The sequence below is a fragment of the Arabidopsis lyrata genome (genome assembly GCF_000004255.2).
Source record: "Arabidopsis lyrata subsp. lyrata unplaced genomic scaffold ARALYscaffold_5, whole genome shotgun sequence".
NCBI classification, from domain to species: domain Eukaryota; kingdom Viridiplantae; phylum Streptophyta; class Magnoliopsida; order Brassicales; family Brassicaceae; genus Arabidopsis; species Arabidopsis lyrata.
The window spans coordinates 15311534-15324472 of NW_003302551.1; the positions used below are offsets into that span (position 1 = coordinate 15311534).

Genomic DNA, 12939 nt, shown 5'->3' on the forward strand with positions numbered 1-12939 from the left:
AATTGAATTAAGTGCATCAATACTCATATAGTACCATTATCATTCTTAAGAATAGCAGTTGAAAAGATTGAGGCATAGATTACAAAATGTAGTCAACTTGTTGAATAGCACGAGATTATTTAGATTATTTAGATTGTATTGGGTGGGCTGGGTTCCATTTTGTTGGGCCGAATGAGCGATTATTTCGTATTAAAAATTTTCTATCATTTTTTTCTTTTTCTGTTGTTATATTTATATTTTTTAAACGGTGAAATTCTTGAAATTCGTTTTTTTCACTCTGAACATTTTTAAATATGACACATGGTCTGTAATACTAGGCTAATTGATTTTTTGCTTTTCCGCCAAGTCTATAATAAATAGGCTAATAGTGATCCTTTCTCTCTCTCTCTCTCTTTCCCTTGTCTTTGTCTTCTTCTACCTTTTCATCCATAGCTTTTTTGGAGCAAAAAACAGAGAGTTTCTGAAAGCGTCCTTTTAATTTTACATATATTTAATTTTAACTCCAAATTTTTTATTCTTTAGTTTAAGCTATTCTAATTTTGACCAATGCTATTTTCATGACTACTTAATCAACCCCAAACTCCATTATATCTAAAGTCTCAACCCTTTCATCAGTTCTCAGCGGTGACAATATTACTAAGGAAGTTCTTATAAGCTCACACTTTAGATCTTTACCATTACACCGGAAAATTGTGACGGTCAAATGTATTTTTAAGCTGTTTCGAGCTAAACCTACCGTTTCAACATAGTTATGAGTTATGGGTTTGTGAGAATCCTCACATGTTTTCTTTACAGAAAAAAATAATAAACAACAAACAAACACAAAAAGCCTCCTTATGCTGTGGATTTGAAATAGTCTCTTGCAACAAAATGTCTTGTGAGTTTAAGAACTTGTGTACAACAAAGTCAAGTGAAGAGCTCAAAATTGTGATAATCTCAAATGTCTTTCTTGTTGCAGAGACCAAACCACATTATGTAAGAGAAGCCAAGTTTCATCTTGAAATTCAACTACTCACCTTGGCAACTTTTCTCTACTTGGTTTGGCCTGACAAGGGGCACTGCATCTCTGTCCAACTTATCGGAACCATTGTTTCGCCTGCACAATCACCAGGCCATATAAACTTTTTGATTACTCGAAAGGAAATACATTTCATAACATATAACTGCCAAAAGAAGCACATGCATCTACATTTTACCATACTCCAGTTCCATGATGAAAATGATTGATACTCATAATTCCAAAATGATAACTACAAGTTAAAAATGTATTACACTTTGGTGAAGGATATGTGACAAATCAGCTATAGAAAAAATATGTAGTTACATGACTCTCTGCTGAGACCACACCAAGATCATTCTTAACAGTTGACAAATAGTCAGCCTGTGCATCACCAAGAGACAGCTTTACGAGTCCAAGTTAAGGCAACTTCAGATATTATCACCCAAAACATCATATACTGTATTATCATAGACTACACCTACGCTACATCGGGTTAAACTATATAACAAGATATGTGAGTGAAAAGAGAAAATGGATGGCATAATGTAACAAATTAATCTTAGAAACGTCTTTCATCTATAAGCAATGTTAAGCACTGTAAAAAAACCTTAGACGATAAGTGTGAAACATAAAGCAAAATGATACCACCACTAGCTCTAACAATGTCACCAGCATTGAATGACTGATGCATGTCAACCTTATCAATCTCTGTCGCTCTTACATCGTGTTGCCTATGAAAGAGCAAACACAATTTAGATCGACACATGAAAATGAACAAACCTTGAATATGAACGACAAAGAAGCAGGAGAAATCAACTAATTAAGTCAGCAAAAACGGCCTTTGGACCAATACACAAGATATCAACAGCAGCCATCCGAGCCATAACTTTAGTCACCTATCAAGAATAACAGAGATTTAGGGATCAAAGTACCTCTTTATAAGTATGGGCATCAATGAATCAAATGGAGATAAGAGCAGGACTCACTCTTGCTATGACAACAGAACCAGTCTCCGGAATAGGACCATGTGCCTTGTGACCCGTAACTTCCACAATAGCTCTCTGCTTACCTTTTTTATAATCCAGCCACAAAAAAAATGAGCTAGTAAAGAGCAATTTCATTTGCATTGACTAAAAACACATCCCACAAGTATATAATTCAAAGAAACTAGCGAATTACACAACCGATTTTCAATTACAAATAGAAACTACACAATCCAACGATTTTTCCCAAAGGATTCAGCTAGCCATATCAATGTAACAGATGAACCAATCTGTTGGAACAAAGGCGAACCTGGTCAAGTGACTCGGGAAGAGGAGAAACAATCCGACGAGTTCCTGTGAGGGAACCGTAGATGGTTATAACGTTGACGTAAGCTCCTTTTCCTTTCCGGCTCTAAGCTCAGTAACTTTCCCGATTACATCTCCCGGCGTTACTAGCTCCGTCGTCATAATTTCAAAAATTCCGATTTCGGAGTGTTAAACAAAACCCTAGTAAACTGGGGTTATTTTATCGAGATATTTAACTAGGAAAACATAAAGTTTCGAAAACCGACCCTTTTACTTTCTATAAATTCAATTTGACCCTAAATGTTCCGAACTGTGGCTTTCATAACCTTTCTGTTTTTTTCTCCAAAAAAGGTGTGGATCAAAAGGTAGAAGAAGACAAAGACAAGTGAAAGAGAGAGAGAAAGGATTACTATTGGGAAAAATGCCAATTAAATGCTGAACTTTTTCATTACGTCGTTTTTAATCTTCAACTTTGTCTGAAACGATTTAAATGCTAAACTTTTTTTGACTTTCCATTTAAATGCCAAACTTTTTTTGACTTTGCCATTTAAGACCCGACGTTAAGTCGATTAACGGAACAATTAAAAGCCGATTAAATGCTGTTAACAGCTCCTCTTAAATTAAAACGATGCCGTTTTAATACACATAAACGACGTCGTTTTTTAAATTTACAAAACCCCAATCAAACTCATTTGCCCTAAATCGAAAAATCTCCAAACCTATAACCCTAAAAATCGAAAGCTTCAGATTTCTTTCATTCTCTTCGGGGACTTACTCATTCTCTTTTGGATTCATTCTTGTGATTCTCTCAACTTGTTATAATGAGTTCAAGTTCTATAACATCGAACGTTGTCGGAGTCCGTGGTGTGCCGTCGAAGTGTAATCAATTTCTAGGGTTATGAATTTGGGGATTTTTTGATTTGGGGCAAATGAAATCGAATTGGGTTTTGTAAATTGAGAAAACGACGTCGTTGATGTATGTTAGAAACAACATTGTTTTAATTCAATCTAGCTGTTAACGGCATTTAATCGGCGTTTAATTACTCCGTTAATTGACTTAACGTCGGGTCTTAAATGGCAAAGTCAAACAAAGTTTGGCATTTAAATGGAAAGTCAAAGAAAGTTCAACATTTAAATCGTTTCAGGAAAAGTTAGGGATTAAAAACGACGTAATGAAAAAGTTCAGCATTTAATTTGCATTTTTCCCGATTACTATTACTCTATTAGCCTATTATTTACATAGACTTGGCGGACAAGAAAAAAATCAATTAGCCTATTATGACAAATGTTCAGAGTAAAAAACAAACGAATTTCAAGAATTTCACCGTTAAAAAAATATAAATATAACAAAAGAAACCAATCCATTGATACAAAAATTTGAAAACTATTTAAATTTAACTAGATCATTAGAAAGGTTTTTTTTTTAAAAAAAAAAAAGACTTATTAGTTTCATGAAATCAAATTAATAACAACGAAAATAGCAATGAAAATTTCAGATGATTCTCAAAGGCCCAGCCCAATAAAATTAACACCTCTGCTCTCACTATATAAATTTCCAGTTCGTTAGACATTTGGGAGTATTCTGACAACTTTCTTTTCACAGACAAACACCAAAAAAAAACGAAAATGGTGAAATTGGTATCTGAAGCTGCAAAAGTGCGATCACTCGAGATTCTTGCCTCAGCTCGTGCCTTGGGATCTGTGTTGAAAGGTAAAGAGGAGTTGACCAAAGCCATGGCGAAAACCAATCATCCGATTCTTCTCGTGCTTGCCGGTGATGCGGATCCGCCGAGTCTCCTCCGTGAGTTTGAGGACGCCGCCGTTGCTCTAGGTATTCCGGTCGTCTATGTCGCCTCCAGGAACGACATCAAAGAAGCCACCGGAGTTCGTTCGCTCATGGCCTGCGTCGTCCCCTTCGACGGCCAAGAGGTTCTTCGTATCGATGAACTCGTCGCCATGGGTTAGCGTTTCTCTTACTATCGTTTTAAAAAAACTCTGTTATGATGGATGATGATGTTAGATCTGGATTATCTTGGGATCTGTAATAATTTGGCTTTGATTTTGGATGATTTTGCATTTGGATTATTGCTTCTCTCTCTCTTTTGCTTCCCTGTTTGCTTCGTTCTTCTCCGTGACCACCTATAGACTGTTGCTTCTCTGATTTTGATTTTTTTTAGCATGTGTTTGTGATTTTGATCTCAGTTTCGAATTTGTTTTTCGATTTTTGGTTTTTGACTGTTCTACGTAGATGATTTACAGGCGATATACTTTTTTTTTTTTTTTGGTATGGTTTACAGGCGACATACAGTTATATATATATATATGTGTATATAAGTAGAAATGATTAAACCGGATAATAACCAACAAGGAAATCACAATTGTACTATCAAATCTTTTTAGGCTTAATCAGCGTCTAATTAATGATATTTATCATTCGTGTGGTGTGACTATATATATAATATAGGCCTGACCGTTGTATGTTGTTGCTAGGGGAGCATATAACAAACATTCTCTCCTTCCTCTGACAGTTTGTGGGGCCCATATACTCTTGCTTTTGAAATAATTTGTTATTCAACTACTAATTCTATATAGTTCTAGAAAACGTATACTAGCTAAATTAGACAACGTAAATTCATGTAATTTTCGTAATACACTATCCAATAATATTAGGATGTTTCATTGTCGTCGGTTACCATTATTTTATCAGTTTTGATACATACTACTATACATAAATTATCTAAATTGTTAGGGATAACAAAAACAAATAATCTAAATTTATTAGGTTACTTTATAAAAAGTTCAGGTAGAGAATAACCTTAATATATTATATTTATTATAAAAAGAAACTCAGTACTCGTACAACATGAACATGTCATGCGTAGACAAGCTATTATTATTACAATTTACATAAATTATCTCTTTCCAATATACTATATAGTATAATCCTTGTCTCGCAATCAATATAGTATAAATACATTAATTGTTTGCTTATCTATGGTTTGGTTTGTTATCTAATAATTTACATATTTCGTTTCTAATGGATTGCGCTTCTTCATTTGTTGGATTCGTAAAAGATGATTTTGTAACTGAAAATTTTGTTTCGCTCGCATGAAGCCATTGGGCCCATTTTTCGTTTGGGACCAGTTAAACTGTCAACTGGCCTGCCAATCCGGTCCGGCTTAATCAGATTCTCAATCAATGACCCGAATAAAACCGTCATAAACCGTCTGATAGCTGTGGACCAATCGGTCAAACCCAAGCTCTGCTTTTGGCTATATAATAAAACCGTTGAATTTGTTGATTTTTTTTTTTAATTTGTACATATATTAGTGGATATAATTCTGATGATTTGCTACGCATTGGTGGATGATTGGTTGATATCTATTTTTTTGGGGCCACAACTATATATAGACCATATATAGTTCAACTTGTATCAATTATTTTCATCCGTTTTTTTAATGCTCTCTTTGGTTAAAATATTTATACAAAATGCAACAGCCTTTTTTCCCCCACATTTTAGTCGACCCTAGTAACAAAGATGACATCGGTTGATAGCTAATTCTTTTCTTTCGGGCCACAACTTTATATAGACCATAGTTCAAGTTAGACAATTATAAACTCAATTATTTTCTTCCCTTTTTTTATTGCTCTTTGGTTAAAATATTTATACAAAATGTAACTGTTTTTTCATCGAAAATCAAGAACTTGATAGGAACAACGAATTAGAATAAATACCTTACTTGTATATATTTATGATCAAGTAGGTTAATACTGGAAAGCAACCTTCACCGAAACTAGTCTAGTTCCAAATTAGTTTAAGCTAATGGCAGTGATGGCACATTGGTGGTGTGAAAATCCATATGAGGAAACATTCTTAGTATAGCATGAATCGAACCAAAAAAAAAAAAAAAAGTACTAATTGGATCAAAATAATATGGGCTTCTAAACATTTAAGCAATGGCTTTTATATGACCTATGAACTGCTTGGGAGTTCTGCTTCGAGTTCTACATATAACGGGAGCCGAAGTAGCCCTCTCATTAACCGCTAGTCTTTTTGTCCAATCCGGTTAGCTTTATCTAATTCGACAATAGTGAGTGTTTCATGGATAACAACAATAAACATGTATAAAAAAAAATACATTGTAAAGAGTTATCTATTTCCGAAAATAATGAACATTCCTTGTTACATGCACAAAATTTGGGAAATAATTGTTTTACATTGTATCAATCAAGAAGATGAAATTAAAAAATGGGGAAATTGGTTAACTAAAACTAATCCTATTCAACAAAAGAAAACTAGAACTAATCCTAGCAAATTTACATCCAGACGCTCGACAACAATTTATTCAATCTCGTAAGTAACACACATTGACGATGATATGTTTTGCATACCTTGTAGCTTGTAACACCTTTAAACCGACTTTATCAAAATATATTAGGTTAGGAAAGACAAGGAAATTTTTACATAATTACTTAATTAGTAACTTGCTTACATAAGTATTTAACCAAACCGTGTAAATAATCTATTGTTTTAGGCTTTTAGCAAAATGGGTGAGCGGGACATGGAGGTGTAAAAGGGTTCCTATCAACTTGTTCTGACCTAGGATAATAAGCTTGTGGATCGCTATTTATAGTTCATGATATAAATTTACAATCGCTGTCTTAGCTATGAGGCCATCGTTGGTTCAAAATATAGTCTATTTTGAAAACGAACATTGTTTATATTTTTGGCTGCCTCCTCCTATATAGTCGACTCAGCAGCCTTGAAAATATTCTTCGAACTATAAATAGCGATCCACAAGCTTATTATCAGCCAAAACTTGTTCTTGACTCCAAAAGCCTTCGGGTGTTATAACATCGATTGTAAATTTGTAATAGATTGTGGTGTGACTCCGCAACCTTCCATCCGGTTTGCTTTGATTTGAGCTTTTTGTTTGCTTGAATTAATAATACAAGTATCAATTAAACGAAGGATTAAAAAGCTATAAGTCAGAAAATATCACTGAAAGAGATATACGGCTCAGTCGTGCAAAGTAAAAAGTAAGCAACAAAAAGCACAAAAACCATTAAAATAACAACCTAAACAAACTAGTTGAATCTATTTCTTCTCCATCGAATCCGACTCGTATCTTGGCTCAAAAATCCAGGACACCTAACTAAGCTAGGAACGTAGTTGCAAGAAAAAGGCCAATAACGTCCCATAATACCTGCTTCGATCGTTTGGAAATCGTTCTTGCCGTCGTCGATGACTGCTTTAATAGATATTTTGTTATGCATGTCAATAGAAGTTATGATGAGCCTATTGCTTTTGTCAAAAAAATAATGTGTTGGAGAGTGACATAAAGGTGGATATAATAGCGGAAATTGTGGTATACCCACAACCATCAACTTGCTCCAAGAGAGCCGCCAATGTTTCACCCATATGCATATCTTCCTTGTTTTGTGACATTGCTCTAATACTGAAAGCCGATCTCCTTTGAATATCTCCAGTGCAATAGGATTCAACTTATCATACCTGAATGGTAGGTGATCAATGGGTTGAAATCTTTCTTTAGAAAAATCAAAGCTTTGTATGAACGCCGTATGGTCTTCCTGAAGACCGATCCAATAAGGAGTTCCTCTCAAAGAGAGTATAGACAACGGTGTTTTAAGGACCCAATCAAAACTGATCATATCTATAACCTTCCATGTCTTAGTTGCGAGTTGGTAGACCTCAACTCTTGGAGGTCTATTTCTTGAATTACTAGCACATCGAAACCTTAATATCCTGTAATCACAATGGCTGAGGTATCCAAGGCTATAAGCATCATCATATTCGTGAAAGTCGCTGCCGCATTTGACCCATCTCGTTTCTTTTAATAACGGGTTCCAAACCAAAAGCTGGTTGTCCATGACACACAACAACAGACCGTCGCAATGCACAATCTTGTACACCCTAATAGGTCCGTCTGGACGAATTCTTCTAAGGGTAAGGTTTTCGGTCTTCAAAGACAGAGGATCAACCACGTTTTTCTGCTCCTCAATGCTCACGGAAGAAAGATTATATTCACCATGTATGATTATCAACCGATGTTCACCGCTATATCTGTCTGTACGAGACAAGTTCTTCTGGAGGAGTCTCTCCTCCAAAATCAGACTGTTCCAGAGCTTGCATACAGATCTGAACCTTGCAAGAGATCTATATGGAACTCTACAGAGGATTTCTTCTTCCAAATCAGATGGTAGCCTCACCGGCATTGTCTTTGTAACCTGATTGTCAAAACAGAGAGATGATTCATAATCGATGTTCATACCATTCTATAAGAAGACTGGAAACTTTGGGACAATATACGAAAGAAAAAACAAATAGACGAGGCACAACTCAAAACAGAGCATGGCCAACGAAATCCAAAAAAAACAAAAACAGAGTACGAGAACTTGAAAAACGGATACCAAAAAAAAACTTCAGCAAAATCTCAAATAATGTTTAGAAACATCTGGTCTTTCTTTCTTCACACGAAATCTCAAAAGTACCTAAGATAACAACATACCAGTTTCGCAAAATTCAAAGTTTAGGAACCAACCTTTTCAAAGTCGAAGTCTCTCAGATCGGATCAGATGCAGTACAATTTGTCTTCTTCCCATCTCTTAACTCTTGTCCTTTTTCTTTTTATGTCTCTTTTTCTCCGGAATTAGGGTTTTTTTTTTAATACGAAATAATTGCTCATTCGGCCCAACAAAATGGAACCCAGCCCACTTAATACAAATCTAAATAATCTATTCGAGTTATCAGCTAATTTATTAAGACGAAGAGCCTTTTAGTTTATACGGTATACCATTGTAATGTTGGTTTTAACCTGTTTTGGGCCACAGTGATGGGCTTCTAAATATGGGCTTTTATATGAACTAAAAGGGAAGAAATTTTGCTTCGAGTTCAATAGACAATGTAGTCGAAGAAGGCTGTGATAAAGTAAACGTCTCATTGTGCACAAGCGTTGTAAAGGGTGGTCAGTCCAAGGCTATGGTGTAAACTCACACATAACTTAGGACTCTGGTTTTTCGATTCCCGCTTGGATGGAGAGTTGGGGCAGGGTTTCTTCAGGACTTTACCAGGCTTCCGTTTGGCTTATTTACCTTGTTTTCTATTGTTCAGCTATGTAGTAGCCCTCCGGGATTAGCCAAACACTTCGTTGATCCGGATACCTAGTGCTAACTCTACAAAAGACTTCACATTATACCGGTATTCTCTTTATTAGTGTCAAGTGTCGATAATTGGGTGTCTTATCCAAATATACTAATACTATATATGGTTGGTTAATCTAACAATCTTTGATAAATTAATGTCAAATTTTTAAATAGCACAATTCAAATGAAACCCCACGTGAAACGCACATGCATGGCACATCGTCATTTGGGATCATTAATTAATGACGGTTTTAAATTAAAACCAAAGTCGTAATTAACCGAAAACACGGCTCGTTTTGTTAGTTGCAAATCAACTAGAGTAGTCCACACATCATTTTCAAACGAGTCTGTTACTTTTCCATCGACGTCTACACAATGAGGAAAAAAACATAAATAATAATCCAACGGAATGCTTTTGATGCAAAACATAAAATTAATTGTGAAAAACGGTAGATTTGAATCGTAATGAGTAGAGACCGTAATCATCATATGTTTTCTTGTAGAAGCATCTTTTAACAAGTTTTAACTGATTATTACATTTGTCATTTCAAAATATCTTTTCAATAAAAACTGATACATATCATTTTTTACAAAACAAAATCGATTTCTTTGTTAGAATATCATGTTTCAAATAAAGTGATTTGTATCTTATTTTCTCCTAGTTTCGGTAAAACTCTCCTAATGGGTGGTAGGTCAGGTGGCACTCAGTAATACAAAGTATACAATGATACGTGGCAAATCCTAACCATGTGTTCTCAACTCCCGCAAATTAATTCCGGGTCGAACGGACCGGAAAATCAGTTCATCGCTTTAACCTCCGAATTTTCAGACAAAAACAAATAAATAGCTTTCCTTTTGTAACTACCACGTTTCTACTAAAGTATGTAGCTAGGAAGTTAAAAAGCAGACTAAATTACCCACTACGATTCGTCAAATAACTTCTTGTTATTATATGTTAAATTACAAAGAAAAAAAGAAGAGAAAATTATGTATGTATATACGTAATTGCATCCCAAAAAACGTTTTATAAAGTTTTAAAAGGTAACAATTTGAATAATTCACGGGAGAGAAAAAGGTGATTATAAAGTGTTGATATAATAAGAGTGAGTCCTCTTAATTTATTAAGCTTTAACACGTAAGGGCGTAAGGCATCCCATATTAAATGTGATAGTGCTAATACGACCACTCAAAATGTGTCACGTACAAACATAGACAACAACTTTACTAACCAGGGAACACACACAAATGTACCTCTGTAGATATCTTAATTTTTCTCAATGTGTATATTTGTTATCTGAAAAAAAAAAAAAAAAAAAAAAAAAAAAAAAAACTTTTTTTCCGCTAAACATACCACATTATATTAATACTCGAAAACAAATATATTGTTTCTCCAAATCCACTATTGGTTGTAACCAAAGTGGTGAACTACAATCTAAGAAAGCAAAGTACAAATCACATGAAGATGCAAATTTCGCAATTGCATATGCACATTTATTTCCATATCTTCCTCTAAACCTAAAAACGTATCTCTAAATTTATACACATATGTTTAGAGAAGTTTTGAAAAATTGTAAGAAAATAACATATCAAAATACGTATCGCAGAATTGAATAATACCTAATAATAATATACATATGGCTTATACATTCATGCGTGGAAGAGAATCTTAAAGAGGAGTTAATACTGTTTAAGAATGATGGTAAATAAAGACTGAATCGGTCCAAAACATTTGATAGATTTTGTGAGTTACCCAGACTTAAACCTTAACTCATATAAATACATATCTTTTCCTTTACAGGGGACAACACGCCAAAACTGAAATCTCGAGGAAACAAATCAACATTTAATAATGTTTTTTTCTTCTCCTTCATGGCAAAAAAAAAAATTTCCTTACACAAACGAATAATATCTCGCCGACAAATTTCATTCAATAACATTGACTTTCTCGTTACCTCCTTTCTTTTCAAACTCACTCAAATTTTTTTCCTAAAGAGTAAAGAAACTTCTCTCCTGTCTTGTCTCCTCTATCTCTCTCTCTCAAAGCTAATAAATACAACATTTGCATCTAACGTTTCTCTAGCACAAAAATATGCACTCGAGCTGTTTATTATCTCTCACCATCCTCGCCGTCTTCACCGTCTCTTTCGCTGGCGGCGAGAGATTCAAAGAAGCTCCAAAGTTTTTCAACTCCCCGGAGTGTCTAACTATCGAAAACGACGACGATTTCGTTTGTTCAGACAAAGCCATCCACGTGGCAATGACCTTAGACGCGGCTTACCTCCGTGGCTCAATGGCCGTGATTCTCTCCGTCCTCCAACACTCTTCTTGTCCTCAAAACATTGTTTTCCACTTCGTCACTTCAAAACAAACCCACCGACTACAAAACTACGTCGTTTCTTCTTTCCCCTACTTGAAATTCCGGATATACCCTTACGACGTAGCCGCCATCTCCGGCCTCATCTCAACCTCCATCCGCTCAGCCCTCGACTCTCCGCTAAACTACGCAAGAAACTACCTCGCCGACATTCTCCCCACATGCCTCTCACGTGTCGTTTACCTTGACTCAGATCTCATACTCGTCGACGACATCTCCAAGCTCTTCTCGACTCACATCCCTACCGACGTCGTTTTAGCCGCGCCTGAGTACTGCAACGCAAACTTCACCACTTACTTTACTCCGACGTTCTGGTCAAACCCTTCTCTCTCCATCACACTCTCCATCAACCGCCGTCGTCCACCGTGTTACTTTAACACCGGAGTGATGGTTATCGAGCTAAAGAAATGGCGCGAAGGAGATTATACGAGGAAGATCATAGAGTGGATGGAGTTACAAAAACGAATAAGAATCTACGAGTTAGGTTCTTTACCACCGTTTTTACTTGTCTTCGCCGGAAACATAGCTCCGGTAGATCACCGGTGGAACCAACATGGTTTAGGAGGAGACAATTTCAGAGGACTGTGTCGAGATTTGCATCCAGGTCCAGTGAGTTTGTTGCATTGGAGTGGGAAAGGGAAGCCATGGGTAAGGTTAGACGATGGTCGACCTTGCCCGCTCGATGCACTTTGGGTTCCATATGATTTGTTAGAGTCACGGTTCGACCTTATCGAGAGTTAAATTTTAGATGTTAGTTTTTTTTTTTTTTTTTGAGGGAAGAAGTATATTTTTGACTGGATGTGTAATATAGGAAGATGAATAAGATTTGAATAAAATGATAGGAGGGTAGGATAGTCGAATATGTAATTAGTTTGGTGATGGTAGTTACTTACTCTCGTAACGCATTGCCTACTTCTAGCATAATAAATTCGATACCTATAAGGTAATAATTGTGAATATATATCTACCGAATGTACTACGGCGAGTAATAACAAATAGATATACTAGAGCCTTTCTGTTTATGAATTTTTAATACAAAGTTTTTTGCTTTTACTGTTGAATTTAAATACATCATCTTCCATTGATTATAGTATGAAAATTTAATGTAGATT

General features: G+C 35.4%; 2 protein-coding genes and 1 pseudogene across 2 annotated transcripts; 1 reads left to right on the plus strand and 2 right to left on the minus strand.

Annotated features, from left to right (window-relative positions):
- Positions 1-690: 690 nt before the first annotated feature.
- On the minus strand, positions 691-2537 carry LOC9312114 (annotated as a pseudogene).
- A 4252-nt stretch (positions 2538-6789) lies between these two features.
- On the minus strand, positions 6790-8936 carry LOC9312115 (putative F-box/LRR-repeat/kelch-repeat protein At1g11620). Its single transcript, XM_021026385.1, has 2 exons — positions 8853-8936; positions 6790-8538 (listed from the first exon to the last, which is right to left on the minus strand). Exon 2 carries the CDS (start codon positions 8524-8526, stop codon positions 7378-7380), a length of 1149 nt encoding a protein of 382 aa, XP_020882044.1. The 5' UTR covers positions 8527-8538; positions 8853-8936; the 3' UTR covers positions 6790-7377.
- Positions 8937-11101: 2165 nt separating this feature from the next.
- Positions 11102-12847, plus strand: LOC9313838 (probable galacturonosyltransferase-like 2). The gene has a single exon (XM_002876001.2). The coding sequence runs from the start codon at positions 11543-11545 to the stop codon at positions 12566-12568; it is 1026 nt and encodes a 341-aa protein (XP_002876047.1). The 5' UTR covers positions 11102-11542; the 3' UTR covers positions 12569-12847.
- Positions 12848-12939: the final 92 nt, after the last annotated feature.